Source organism: Medicago truncatula, chromosome 7 (genome assembly GCF_003473485.1).
Source record: "Medicago truncatula cultivar Jemalong A17 chromosome 7, MtrunA17r5.0-ANR, whole genome shotgun sequence".
In the NCBI taxonomy this organism is placed as follows: Eukaryota; Viridiplantae; Streptophyta; class Magnoliopsida; order Fabales; family Fabaceae; genus Medicago; species Medicago truncatula.
Genome location: NC_053048.1, coordinates 9920861 through 9934993, shown reverse-complemented (window position 1 = coordinate 9934993; position 14133 = coordinate 9920861). Strand labels below are relative to the sequence as shown.

General features: G+C 32.6%; 1 protein-coding gene across 1 annotated transcript; it reads left to right on the top strand.

Annotated features, from left to right (window-relative positions):
• Positions 1 to 12073: 12073 nt before the first annotated feature.
• On the top strand, positions 12074 to 13615 carry LOC11439813 (transcription factor TCP20). The gene is made up of 2 exons (XM_003622091.4): positions 12074 to 13284; positions 13387 to 13615. Exon 1 carries the CDS (start codon positions 12274 to 12276, stop codon positions 13126 to 13128), a length of 855 nt encoding a protein of 284 aa, XP_003622139.1. The 5' UTR covers positions 12074 to 12273; the 3' UTR covers positions 13129 to 13284; positions 13387 to 13615.
• The last annotated feature ends 518 nt before the right edge of the window (positions 13616 to 14133 follow it).

Genomic DNA, 14133 nt, shown 5'->3' with positions numbered 1-14133 from the left:
CATATGAAGTTCATGTGGTAATGGTATGAATATCCTTAGTATTAACTAACTACTAGAATCTTAACTAAAACAATAAATCGAGGAGGGTTTCAAAAGTGTAGACTCTGTTGCCCAAATTCATCTTTACTTTGTACAAAACCTCCTAATTTCGAGCTAATTTTCCCCTCCGACGTTGACTCTTCGGAGGACCAAGAATTTTCTAAGGCGCCTTTTTGTTATACTTCGCAGCTACAATTTGCTTTATCATGGCATTTACGAGAGTGGTGAAGCATTTGGTCGCTTCTAGGAATTAAGTCGAGTTCTTTTGAGATGTTTTCGATGTCTTGAAAGGGATGTGTGGTGTGGCTCTCTAGCTCAGCTTCCATTTCTTGATTAGGATCACTACTTAGAGCCATATATAAGTGAGTCTGAATGGGGGTTTCTTTTGTAGTAGAATGCAAAGTAGCTCCACATCGAGATATCATCTGCACAACACCTCAGTTTAGGTAAAATAGAATGCTCAGTAAGCATGTGCCAGCAATCAGTTACCATGCCTCTGAAGCGAAGTTCATGATTCCATGCATTCTCATAACGACAAACAACTTCGACGAGATAAATGGGAGGGAATGCACCTCTTGAGTTCTATCCAACAAGATGGAGTAATGATCCGATGCGGGAGCTACAAGATTTTTGAGCCTCACTTCTGAAAAATTATTAAACCATGAATTATTTGCTAAGCTATATCTAATCTTTCCTCAACTGCATGTGGTGTGCCTAGACTTTTAAAGTATGTAAAATGATAGCCATCAACTGGTACATCAGATAATCCAAAATCAAGGACAGCTTGTCTAAAACCATTAATTACCAATTTGCATCCAAAATATCATTGAAATCACCAAAAATACACCAAGGGGCATTAATTTGACTATACAATCGAAGAAGGAAATCCCACGTAGCTCGCCTATGTCCCCCATTAGGGTAACCGTAGTAGCTGGTAAGTTTCCACAAACAGAAGTAGTATCAACAATATCAACATTACCATGATTATTAGAGAAATTGACAATTTGACAATTAAAAGTAGTACGCAAAAACAAAGCAAGATTGTCCCCTCTATCGGTACGGTCAACAGAAAAATAAGAATCAAAGTCGAGCACATAATGTAAATCTTCAATCTTATTCATTTGAACTAATGTTTTGCTTAAGAAGAGAAGATTCATATTAAAGTGTCGGACGAGGTATTTTATATTAGGAACTGCGCTCGATCGAGTTACCGAACCCGAAGCAGTTCTAACCAATGACACTCATTTTTTCAATCCTAAAGGAAGTAATCCTATTTTCTATAGAGGTTGTTAACATCAAGCCAAAGCACCTTAAAAAAGAAAATTGTTAAATTTGAACCGTACTTGAACCAATCAATAAAGGGAGTTGTTCACATTGGTAATTCTAGGATAACCACCATAGATCCTTAAAAATGGAGACATAAACCCTATAGGAGAGAAAACTCTGTAAATATATGAATTGTTCCCTTTTTTTCGTCGGAGCCCATATTCAACCACTTGTAAATTGATGATCGTCAAATTTCTTTTATACGGTATATATTGTCTACATTTATGTCAAAAAATCGTAGTAAGTATTGAGGAAATTACCCCATTGAAATTGTAAGTTTCATCAATTACTCCCCTTGAAATTAACAAAACTTCAATTACCTCCTGAAATTGCACAACGTTAATCAATTTACTCAATCCATCAAATTCTTCTGTTAGAAGATGACGTTTTCCAAATACCCTGAAGTTTTGCACTTATGTGTAAAATGCCACCGAACTTGAAAATTTATGTTTTTTATCTTATCCTTGACTCAAGATATTAAAGAAAACAATTAACAATTAATTTTAATACTTTAAACTCTACAATATTACAATCCAATATTACAATTAACATTTGGATCTTTTATTACAATTCAATATTTTAGATAACAAAAAGCAAAATAATATACTAGTTCATAACCACTTTGTAATACTTTATCAGATATAGAAATCCAAACTCAATAATACTTCGTTTGTGAATACAATGAGCACGTGACAATCAACATAAGCATTACCCTATGGAGCCTAACACTATTTGGCAATATTGATGTGTTTGACACCTATGTTAGGAGTCATAAGCTAGAATTCCAAAAAGAATTTCAATTCAGCATTGTTTTGATAGAAAAAGAAGCAGTTCAAAATACTCATAAAAGCTATTCATGTTATTCTTATTGTATCATCAATAAAAGTAAGTTATTTATGTTATATTTTTATGTTTGATATCAGTTTAAATCATGATAACTCAGAGAATGCGTCTTAAATAATTTAAATATTAAAGCTAATTGTTAATTGTTTGCCTTTAATATCTTTTGAGTAAAGTATAAGAAAAAAAAAAAAAAAATTTCAAGTTCGGGGTGCATTTTGCACATAAGTGCAAAACTTCAGGGGGTATTTGTCAAAGAAAATTGTTGTTGACACATTTCATAAGGCTGAGGCACACAAGTAAAATAGGTATATGCCCCCTCGGCAGTTAACTGCCGAGGAATTAAAAAACCGGCTGCAGTTAACTGCCGAGGAAAACCTCGGGAGTTAACTGTCGAGGCGTACTGAACATAAACAGAAGTAGAAACAGAAACATATCAGTTTCAAAACTTCTCCAAACTTCTCAAATTCTTTTCAATCTTCACCAAAGCCATTTTCACGAATTCCAAGCAAATCAACTGCACATTATCACAAGTAAGTTGTATCAATCATTTTAATGATAATGTTAGTTTGTTTAGGTTTATTTTTAAAAAAATAAAATAAAAAAATTAGAGTAGTTTGCATGTGGTTTGGGTTGATTTTAAAATTGAAAATTTGATGGTTGCATGTGTAATTTATGAATTGATAAATGAATGTAGTTGTTGCCTATGTTGTTTAAATCATAATGTGGCTTTGAATGGTGGCAAATGAACACAATTTGAATATGTTTTATACTTTGCACACAAAGTGTTTGATCAAATGCGTCAATGAAAATTATATTGATTATTTAGTTAGTTTAGGTTATGGAATGATAGAAATGATGTTAATTATAGTTTGATTAAGTGTATATTGATTTTTTAGTTAGTTTAGGTTATGAGAATTATGATGGACACAAATGATTAAGTGTATAGAAATGATTAAGTGTATGTTAATTATTGAATGATGTTTAGGTTATTATGGAAATGATGGACATAAATTTTATTGTAATGATGATTATATTGAATGATTTTAGGTTATGGAAATGATGTTCATTGTTGTACTTTTAATGTGTTTGATTATGTTTATGTTTAGTTTAGATTTAATGTGTTTGATTAGGTTATGGAAATGATGTTAATTTTTTGTGTAGATATGGCCGATCAGGACCCCATTGATCCATCTAAGATGATTGGTGGTAGGCGTGCGATGACCCAAAGCCACCGGAAGGAGAGGCAAAGCGGGCACATCCCAAAGAGGGGAAGAGGTCGATGGGGAGATGGTTCAGGGAGTTCTCAGACTAAACAGCCTGAAGAGTCACAGGTCATTGACCCGTCACAGCTTGTTGACTAGTCTGAGGTGGAGTACCTGAATTATCAGGATCAGGTACAGCACAATGTGACTGATGGTGGATATGACCAGGATCATATACCAGAGCAGTAGCAGCATGAACTAGACGATGATGACATTGCAGCAGCGGCTGCCCCGGAGGGGTTACCTGTGGACCCTCCCTTTCCTGGAGGACCGGAAAACCTATCTCTGCTGCACTCTTATGCCAAGCATGTGGCATTGCCGCTTTGGTATAATTCAGAGAACGTAAGTGTAATTTTTTTTTAAATGTTTTTCTTTATGTTTAATTATTTTCTTTATATGTGTGTTTGTTTAATTATTATATCAACTTTTATATGTGTTTTTTTTTTTTAATTCTTTCTTTATGTTTAATTATTTTCTTTATATTTTCTTTCTTTCAACTTTTATTATTTTGTTTAATTATGATTTAAATTGTTTTTGTCATGTGTTTTTTTAAGTTTTACATGTGTTATGTCTTAAATTAAAAATATGTGCGGCAAATTAAATTTGTGATTTTTATTTTTGCATTTGTTATGTTTTATTTTTATTAGTTAAATATTTACATTGTTTAAACTATGTTTATTTTTCTATTATTTCAGTGTCGTAAGTTCCGTTATGTAAAACCGATTAATCATGGTGCTAAGATTTTGAATCTCGGACGTCCAAACGGCAATCAGAGATGGTTTTGGGATCCGCTTAGGGAGAGCGGGTTACATGATTTGGTTTTCTTGGGCTACCCCACTGTGCCTCATGCTTTGCTGATGACTCTATGCGAGAGGTGGCATCCCGAGACCAGCACTTTTCACATGCCCATGAGGGAGATGACCGTGACTTTGGAGGATGTCGTATGTCTTATGCATCTTCAGATGGAAGGGCGGATGTTGGGCCACCAAAAGAAGATGTTGAGACATAAGGGAGAGGCACTACTGGTGAGGCACTTGGGTGCGTCGAAGAGTGAGGCAGAGAAAATTTGTAATAAAGAGTATGGTGCGTACATTAGTTATCCAAAGTTGAGGGAATTATATACGACTAGCCTTGGTAGGGCTAACATTTTGGCGGATACAGAGGAGCTGGAGGAGTTGGAGAGGATTAGGACTTATTGTGTGAGGTGTTACCTTCTCTACTTGGTTGGATGCTTGTTGTTTGGAGATAGAAGCAACAAACGCATCGATTTGGTCTATCTGACGACCATGGAGGATGGCTACGCGGAGATGCGTAACTATTCGTGGGGAGAAATGACACTTGCATACCTATACAGCGAGTTAGCTGAGCTCTGTTTTCCTGGAGACATGCAAATTGGGGGAAGCGTGGCACTGCTCACTATAAGAAAACTTATATTTTATTTTATTTTTAACTTTTATTTTTTTTGTTATATTTTCCGTGCGTAATAATTTATAAATGTGATTTGTTTGGTTTGTGCATGCATGGTTTTTGGCGCACTTTCCTAAGTTTTATGTTGTTGATCCAAACACCAAGTATGTTGAAAACTTACCGGTTGTGGCGAGGTGGAAGCTTCAAAAGTTTCATGGAGAGGGGGTCATGTATCGGCCATTGCTTGATCGTATTACCTTTGATGACGGATGTTGGAGGCCGTACGAAGAGCACAACGACTTTCGGGCTTTCGAGAAGGTATTCTAGCATTCAGGTTTGATTATGTGTGGTGATCGTAGAGTGTACCGTCACTTTCCCGAGAGGGTTTTAAGGCAGTACGGATACACCCAGACCATCCCTAGACATCCGTCGGATGTTGTAGAGCTGTCACCGGCTGAGATTGTGCAGGCTTTCGTCGACTTCCGCACTCACACGCTTAAGGCGACCAATTGGGGTGAGCATGTAGGAGAGGAGACATGGCGTATAGCAGATGGCAGATTTTGCCACTTCTTCTAGGAGATATTCCAAGGCCTCCAAATGAGGAGCAGATCATTGCAGAGCAGTGGGAGCGGTACGAGGCAAGTTGTATGCGGCCTTGCATGATGTTAGGCAGCAGATCGCGCCGATCATTACCAGGAGGCGAGGCCAAAGGCCGAGGAGGAGGCACCACCAGCACCAGCAGGACCATGACCAGCAGTAGGATTAGGACTTGTTTTTCCTTTTCAGATTTTGATGACATTATGTTTGTATTTTGATGACATTATGTTGTTTGTATTTTGATGACATTGGTTCATTAGTTTGTTAGTTTAATCAGTGTTTGTTAAATTGAGCCAATTTTGTTTTGCCATTTGAACCATTATGCGTAAAAAAATAAAAACAGGTACATATGTTGTGTTTTGTGTTTGAAACACATTACAGGTTTAGGAAATGAAGCTACTGCCTCTGCATTGGCTTCAGGACGCTTCAGCAGTTTACTGCCGAGGAAATCCTCGGTAGTTAACTGTCGAGGAAATCCTCGGTAGTTAACTGCAGCCGGTTTCGTATTTCCTCGGCAGTTAACTACCGATGGGGTATTTTTGGTATTTTCTTTGTCAAATGTCATTTTGACTAACAGAAGAATTTGACGGAGGGGGTAAATTGATTAATGTTGTGCAATTTCAGGAGGGTAATTGAAGTTTTGTTAATTTCAAGGGGGTAATTAACAAAACTTACAATTTCATGGGGTAATTGGCTATTTACTCAAAAAAAAAAATATGTCGGTGAATTTGATATTTTTCCTTTTGATATCAATTGATGTTTTTTACATTGTAATGTTTTTTGGTCTCTTTGGAACCATATTCACAGGTAGATTGTTGTTTCTACTGTTATGTCTTGTGATGCATCAAGTCTTTTTGATCAGTTTAACTTCATTGGGGTTGCTGGCAAGTCAAGACGGTTCATCCTTCAGGTTATTTGGTTTGCAACACTGTGGAAAATTTGGAAAGAAAGAAATAACAGGATTTTCAAGAACAAAAACTCCTCTATATTGCAAGTGGGGGACAAAATAAAGTCGTTGACATTTATGTGGTTGAAAGGGAAATATGTTAGTCTTCCCTCCAACTACCATTGTTGATGGCTTAGCCCGTTTGCAATATTAGGCATTGGTTAATAGTTATTGCTTTGGTGGTTTGTAATTATTGTATAGATATTGTTTGAACTTTGATGTTTCTTCCTTAGCACACCTAATGTTAGGAAGGCCCGTTGATTGTATTAATATAATCCCATTTTAGTTTCTTCGAATAGACAAAATCCAATACAAGATTATATAAACAAGCTTTCACAGCTGTCAAAAAATACTGGTATATATGATGCGATTGAATCTAAAAATATGTTCTTGTCACTTTCCAAGAGAAAAATCATGCCACTATTTTCTCAACAAATTTCATTATTTTACTGCGATCATTATTTTATCATTTTTAATCCTTTTTTTAACTAGGATCCAATTGTAAATCAATTGCATAATTTGCTCTAAAAAGATTATCGAAATTTTAACATAATTTCTTGATCATGTTATAAGTCCTTTTGACCGGTTAATTTAATTTTTAATCAAGAATTTTCAATTTAAGTGATTATTAAAATTGTAATTTGTAAGATTAAATCTTCCAATCTAACAATATGAAGAATTAAATTAATGATTCACTTTCAGTTTATCATACAAAATGTGCAGAACTGAAAAGAAGTGTAAGAGAAGTGATATGTCTTACTATATACATGGTGCATTATAACTGCCACAAACTATAGTGTATTTAAAGAAACAAGGACCCACTATTGAATGGATTGTGAATTATGTCACTTACTGAACACAACATATCTTTGACTCCTATTTGTTTCTAAACTGGGACATACCTCTCTTTAGTGAGACCATTACTTATGGTTATTATGGTTGATCCCATTATTTAATTTTGTTATTTGATTCTGTTTTGATAACTACATCTTTGAAAAACCACATGAAAACCATACTGGCATGACATTCTTTTCCCCTGCCAGATATGGCAATATTTTTACAAAATAACTATAATAAAAATAACTATAATAATGTTATATATATTATAATGTTGCAATTAAATAAAACATTAAAAAAATCTTTATGAGTTTAGCTCAGTTGATAGAGATATTACATATTATATACAGCGGTCGAAGTTCGAACTCGGACACCACACTTCTCTATAATAAAATTGTGCGAACTCTGACCACTAAACTACTTAAAAAAAATTAAAAGAAAAATATTTATTTTAAAAAATCAAATGGAATTATATTAAAAATAAGATCCAATCAACCACAAGGTGTGCTTAAAAGGGGCTACAAAAATGGTCTGAAATTACAAAGAAGAGTTGAAAACAAAAGTCGTAAGAATGACATTACAAGGTGGTAAAACCACTACAGATATATGAATTAAATCATCAAGAATTAAAATAAAAATAAATTAGGTTTCTGAGCCTTCAGCCACCACTAAGAAAAAGTTTAACACGATCAAGTATATGATCCGGATAGATTTGCTTGTTGCAAAAAATTAGAGAATTGCACTCCTTCCAAATATCTCAAATACATGTCAACTAGATTACTTGAAAAGAAAACTGTCGGATGTCCTTCCAAAATAAATGAAAACAAAAAAATTGAAAAGCATGGATACAAACATTAGACGGTGACATAATACATATTCCTAACCATTGCAAAACACGAGACTAAATGCTACAAAAAAAAAATCACAATACAAGAAATGATGATTAAGAGATTCCACCTCCTCTCATAAACACGCCATTGATTCCAAGGGACCAACTCTACCACAAATCAAGTTATATTTGGTCGAAATTATCTTATTCAACAATCTCCACACAAATAATGAAGTTTTATGACGCCCAACTTTGTTCCAAACAATATCAGATAAAGGAGCATGAGTAGGATGCTCTCTTTGGATCAATAAGTGATAACAATAGTTTCATAGCTTTTCTCTCTTTCCTTCCAATTCCATGGATGCCATGTTTCATAACAAGGTCTCAACAAAGAATCAAGTTGAAGTGTCTGCCAACCGGATAGCACTTGGGTGCCATTGGCTTTTGGTGCCATTGATACCTTTGTGTATATCTCTCTCTTAACAACTCATTCCCTATTCTCTAAATAATTTATTTTAATCATTCATTCATCATTCTCCTCTCATCTAAAATGAACTTATGTCATCAATAACACCAAAAAATTATGGCACCCAAATATTTCATCAACCAAAATGATTGAACATGGTTTCTCTCACATTATTCACACTTTCAATCCTTTCACGATTAACAACAACACTGGTGATGACATTTTCCCTCTTCTTGACATGACACCATAAAAATTTTGGAGTTTGCATAACCTTTTTTAGCCACAACAAGCAAATGCATGCTATGGTTAATACATTACATATAGAATACACTCAAACGAGACATATTTCACTCATCTCTCTCAATGTCATACTCATTTCTCTGTCTGAAATTATATGACGTTTGAGAATTTAATACGTATTTTAAAAAGTAATTAATTTTTTGTGGGAAAAGATATTATAAGTTTTACTAAATTGTCTTTAAGAAATAATATCGGAAAGATAAATGAAAAAATTGAAAGAAAACAAAATAATAAATAGTTAAATTATAACATAAAAAGTAACACTAATACTTCATTGACACCGTAAAACAACATATTATTTCAAACAATTTTTTTCTGGAACAATATATAATTTGGGACATATGAGAGTATAATTTAGGCTCTGTTTGGTAAAAATAGCGGATAGCTGATAGCTTTTAGCTGATAAGCTAGCTGATAACTTTTAGCTGATAAGCTAATTGAAGTGTTTGGTAAAAATAGCGGTTCAACTAGCTGATAAATGTAAAATGACATAAAGGCTATTCTTAATTCATAATAAAAATTATATCATTAATTTAAGTATTTGTAATTTTGTAAACTAATTTTTCTTTAAAAAAATACTTTAAATTTATTAATTTAATATATCCTATGTATTATAAATTAAATTAAATTTTATCTTATATTTATTATAATTTAAGTGTTTCCACTTTATAAAAAAAATAACATTTACCTCAAAAATAAAAAAAAAGGTAGCACTAATAGAGTAATACTAATAACAGAGAATAAAGAAAATAACACTTACCTCAAAAAAAAAAAAAAAAAAAAGTAACACTAATAGAATAATAGTATTTTGTTTCGTAAAAAAAAACGAAGGTATATATTTTTTCAAAAAAAAAAAAACAAAGGCCAGCTGATATATATACAAAAATTGGAATAAAAGGATAGTAGTCTTTATTACGTAGCTTATTATAAAAATTATAATGGATAAAAATACAATTTAAATGAAATAATAAGGGTAAAATTGAAAGAAAAAGTGAAAAGCTATAAGCTATAAGCTCAAACGCTACTTGGAATAGCTTCTGAAAAATAGCTTATAAGCTCGTGAAATAAGCTATAAGCTCATAGTAAAAAAGTGTTACCAAACAGAACTTTTTTTGTCAGACGAGCTTATAAGCTATAAGCTAAAAGCTAAAAGCTCTTTTTTGGAGTTAACCAAACCGACCGTTAGTAACTTCATCTTTAGTATCAAGCTAAATGTATTGCCCACGGTCACCATTTATTTCAATCACCGAGTTTAACAAATCATTACGATTAGATTACTTGTATCATACATTTAACAAATTATTATTCATAATTAATGTTTTGAAAATTGACCGACATGACAAATAAATCATTGAATTGGATGACAAATAAATAAGTAGAAAAAGATATATTCCCTCCGATTTTAAATGTAAGCAATTTTTCACTTCTTAAGTTTATTCAATAAATGATGTATATGGTCTATATGACTATCATCAATTGTGAAGTCTTCATCATTTAAGACCGGTATCTAATAGGTACCTCCATTGGGGAAACAAATTTTGGAGGTCTTCTAAGACCGAGGGTCTCACTTAAGACCCTCATTCGTAAGTTGACCTCACAAAACTTATTATTAAAATAATCATTGTATTGATGTTTTTGTTAAAATGTAAATGATAAAGAGTTATTGGTGTAGCTCATTTAGACATTTTGTTATAGGGTCTTTATTGCAGTGATTGAGTACTTATTAGGTACTGTTATTAAAAAAATGTAAAAGATTGATGTGCACATGTGAGACCCGTTTAAGATCTCAAAATTAAGAGTCTCCATTATGGATGTTCTAATAAGGACCACATACGTCATTTATCGAAAGAACCAAAAAAGTGAAAAATTATAGAATGGAGTATTGAAAGAATAATGTGAAGGGTAATAGTCACAATCTTCCTAATGTTCTCTCAGGCTCTGTTTGGTAAAAATAGTGGATGACTGATAAGCTAGTTGATAACTTATAGCTTATAGCTGATGGCTGATAGTTGATAGCTTATAGTTGATGACTAGTAGCTGATAAGCTACTTGAAGTGTTTGGTAAAATTAACGGTGCAATTAACTGATAGATATAAAATTACATAAAAGGACATTTTTAATTCATAATAAAATTTATATCAATTAATGTTTAAAGTATTTAAAAATTAAAAATTGTTAATTTAATATTATTATTAAATTAATTTTTAATTCATAAATGTTAATTTATATTTATTTTCATTTGCCTAAAAAAATTAGATAGAAAGTGTAAAAAAATTTAAACGTAACAATAAATAAAATATAGTATATATATATATATATATATAGTGAAGGTAGAAGTAACGTTCTCATTTTTTTTCCGAGATAATTATCGTCCTTGTTCTTATTCTCTACAATTCTGATATATCACACAAAAATAATGTGTCATTTCGCAAAAAAAAGGTGACATTAAATATTGAAATAGTCCCACAAAAAAAAAACGTAACAATTGTAACGAAAAAAAACTTAAACGTAACGGTGAAAAAAATATCTTTTTCTATTGAGAAAAAGAAAAGGATCTTTCATTCATAAAAAAAAATAGCATTCATATTTAAAACATATGTATTTTAATTTATAATATAATAAATGATTAAGGGTAAAAAAATGAAATTTAGTTAGAATAATAAGGGAAACTGGAATTAAAAATGAGAACCTATAAGCTATAAGCTCAAATGATACTTGAAATAGCTTTTGAAAAATAGCTTATAAGCTCGTGAAATAAGCTATAAGCTCATGGTGAAAAAGTGTTATCAAAGAGAGTTTTTTTTGTCAAACGAACTTATAAGCTATAAACTCTTTTTTAGATATTACCAAACAGACCCTCAATTGATTTTTCTCAATTGAGATAATCCACTCCATTCTTTTACTAAAAACAATCTATTTTCAGAAATAAGCAAGGAGATCCATATGTGTAAGATAGATTTTGTTTGATGCTTGTATTGTACTTTTGTATATAGCATAGAGAAACATGACATAACACAGTGATGTTGTTGTAGTATCCAAGGTAAGTGAAACTAGCAGTTAAAGTTACTTTCAAAAAATTCATTCATATCTGGCTGGTCAAACTCAAAACCCACTTACACAAAGAAAGAGGTAAGAAAAGACAACAGACAGAAAAAAAAAGACACAATTTTTTCATTAAAAAAACACATATACTAAATTTTTTCACATAGAAACAGCACATTGGGATTTTAATATTTTTCAATTATATATTATTATTATCATCAAAAGCTTTGTCCCTCAAATCTTGCCAGAAACAGTGAAAACTCATGAAAGTTGTTTAAGACTTTTCAGTTCACACCTTCAATCATACAACAAAACCCATAAAAAAAAAAAAAAATCCAATTTTTAATTTTTTTTTATATATTTAATCTTTTTTCTATTCATGGATCCCAAAAACTCAAAGCAACAATCACAACTCTCAAACATGGGAGAGAACAAAGAATCAGAGACAAAAAATCTTCAAATTGTGTTATCTGAAACAACAACAAAAGATGAAACAAAGAAACAACTAGCACCAAAAAGAACATCAAACAAAGACAGACACACAAAAGTTGAAGGAAGAGGAAGAAGAATAAGGATGCCAGCTTTATGTGCAGCAAGAATCTTTCAGCTAACAAGAGAGTTAGGTCATAAATCAGATGGTGAAACAATTCAATGGCTTTTACAACAATCTGAACCATCAATCATAGCTGCAACAGGAACAGGAACAATACCAGCTTCAGCTTTAGCTTCTTCTGGTAATACTTTGACACCACAAGGTTCATCTTTGTCTTCTGGTTTACAGTTGAATGATAGGAATACTTGGGCTCAGACCCATCAAGCCCATCAGGCCCATCAGGGCCATCATGTTAGTTCTACAAGTTTATGGCCACATCATCATGTTGGTGGATTTGGATTTCATCAATCATCATCATCTGGTGGTTTAGTAGCTACTACTGTTGGTGAAAATAATAGTGGAAATTATTTTCAGAAAATTGGGTTTTCTGGATTTGATATGCCAACAGGAACAAATTTGGGAGTGGGAGGGATGAGTTTTACTTCAATTTTGGGGGGTGCAAATCAGCAGATGCCTGGTTTGGAATTAGGGTTGTCACAAGATGGACATATTGGTGTGTTGAATCAACAAGCTTTAACTCAGATTTATCAGCAGATTGGTCAAAATCAAACTAGGGTTCAGCACCAGAATCAGCAGAATAATAATACTACTAAGGATGATTCTCACAGTTCAGAACAGTAGAATTTTTCATGAATTTGTGCAGGGTTTGAGGTTTTATAAAAAAAAAAAAAGTGTTTTATTTGTTGTATATTTGGTAGAGTTTGAGGAAATAGTGAAATTCAATAGAAAATGGATTTGGCTTGGTTTGGTCCACAGTACTCAAGTCTTCAGATACAAGTGAGGATTCTACATGTTTTTTGGTTTTTGATTTATTTGTTATGATTATTGTTATGTTTAGTTGTTTATGTTTATGATTATGATGTTAATAACTTGTTGCAGGTGGAATTGGATGGCCAGATATAGCTTTGTTGATTTGGTTTGGCCTTAAAACTTATTGTTGAATTCAGAGGTGTGTTGATTATTTTTTGTTCTTATATAGATCAGGATGGAGTGATGATCAGTTTGTGTGTGAAAATTGATGATATAGTTTCAATGTTTCATGATCATATATGTGTCAAAGTTCTTATTGGATCTATCTGGTATTATTAGTACTTTATCATCTAAGAAATTTTAATCTAAGGTATGAATTGGTCAATTTGAACACGCTCTCGATTCATGTTTGGATTGATAGTGAGTTTGAGATAACCACGTCGTACCACCATAATTTTGGCAGAAACTAGACTTTAAAACTTCAACAAAATCACCGTTCAATCTCACCATGATTCCAAACATGCATTGAGTCTCTTAGCAGGTAAGCTGTTTTGTCGTTAATTTGTTATCGTTTGTGTGATTTACTATCTCATAGCAGAAAACTATGCACCTTCCGTTCAAAATTCTTCACTTTGGAGGATCAAGTTTTTCACCATCTTTCAATGGCAGTACATCTAACCTATTTAGCACCAACACTTTAGAGGGTGTGTTCGACACATATGGTTACATTCAATTATTCTATTTTCTCAAATTATTATTGGTGTCAATGTGTTATGTCGTGTCTGATGTCTGTGTCAGTGTTTCATCGCTTCTAAAGAAGCTAAAGTTGTTCAATATAAGTATTTACAACTCTACAGCTCGGCTGAATCTGCTGCC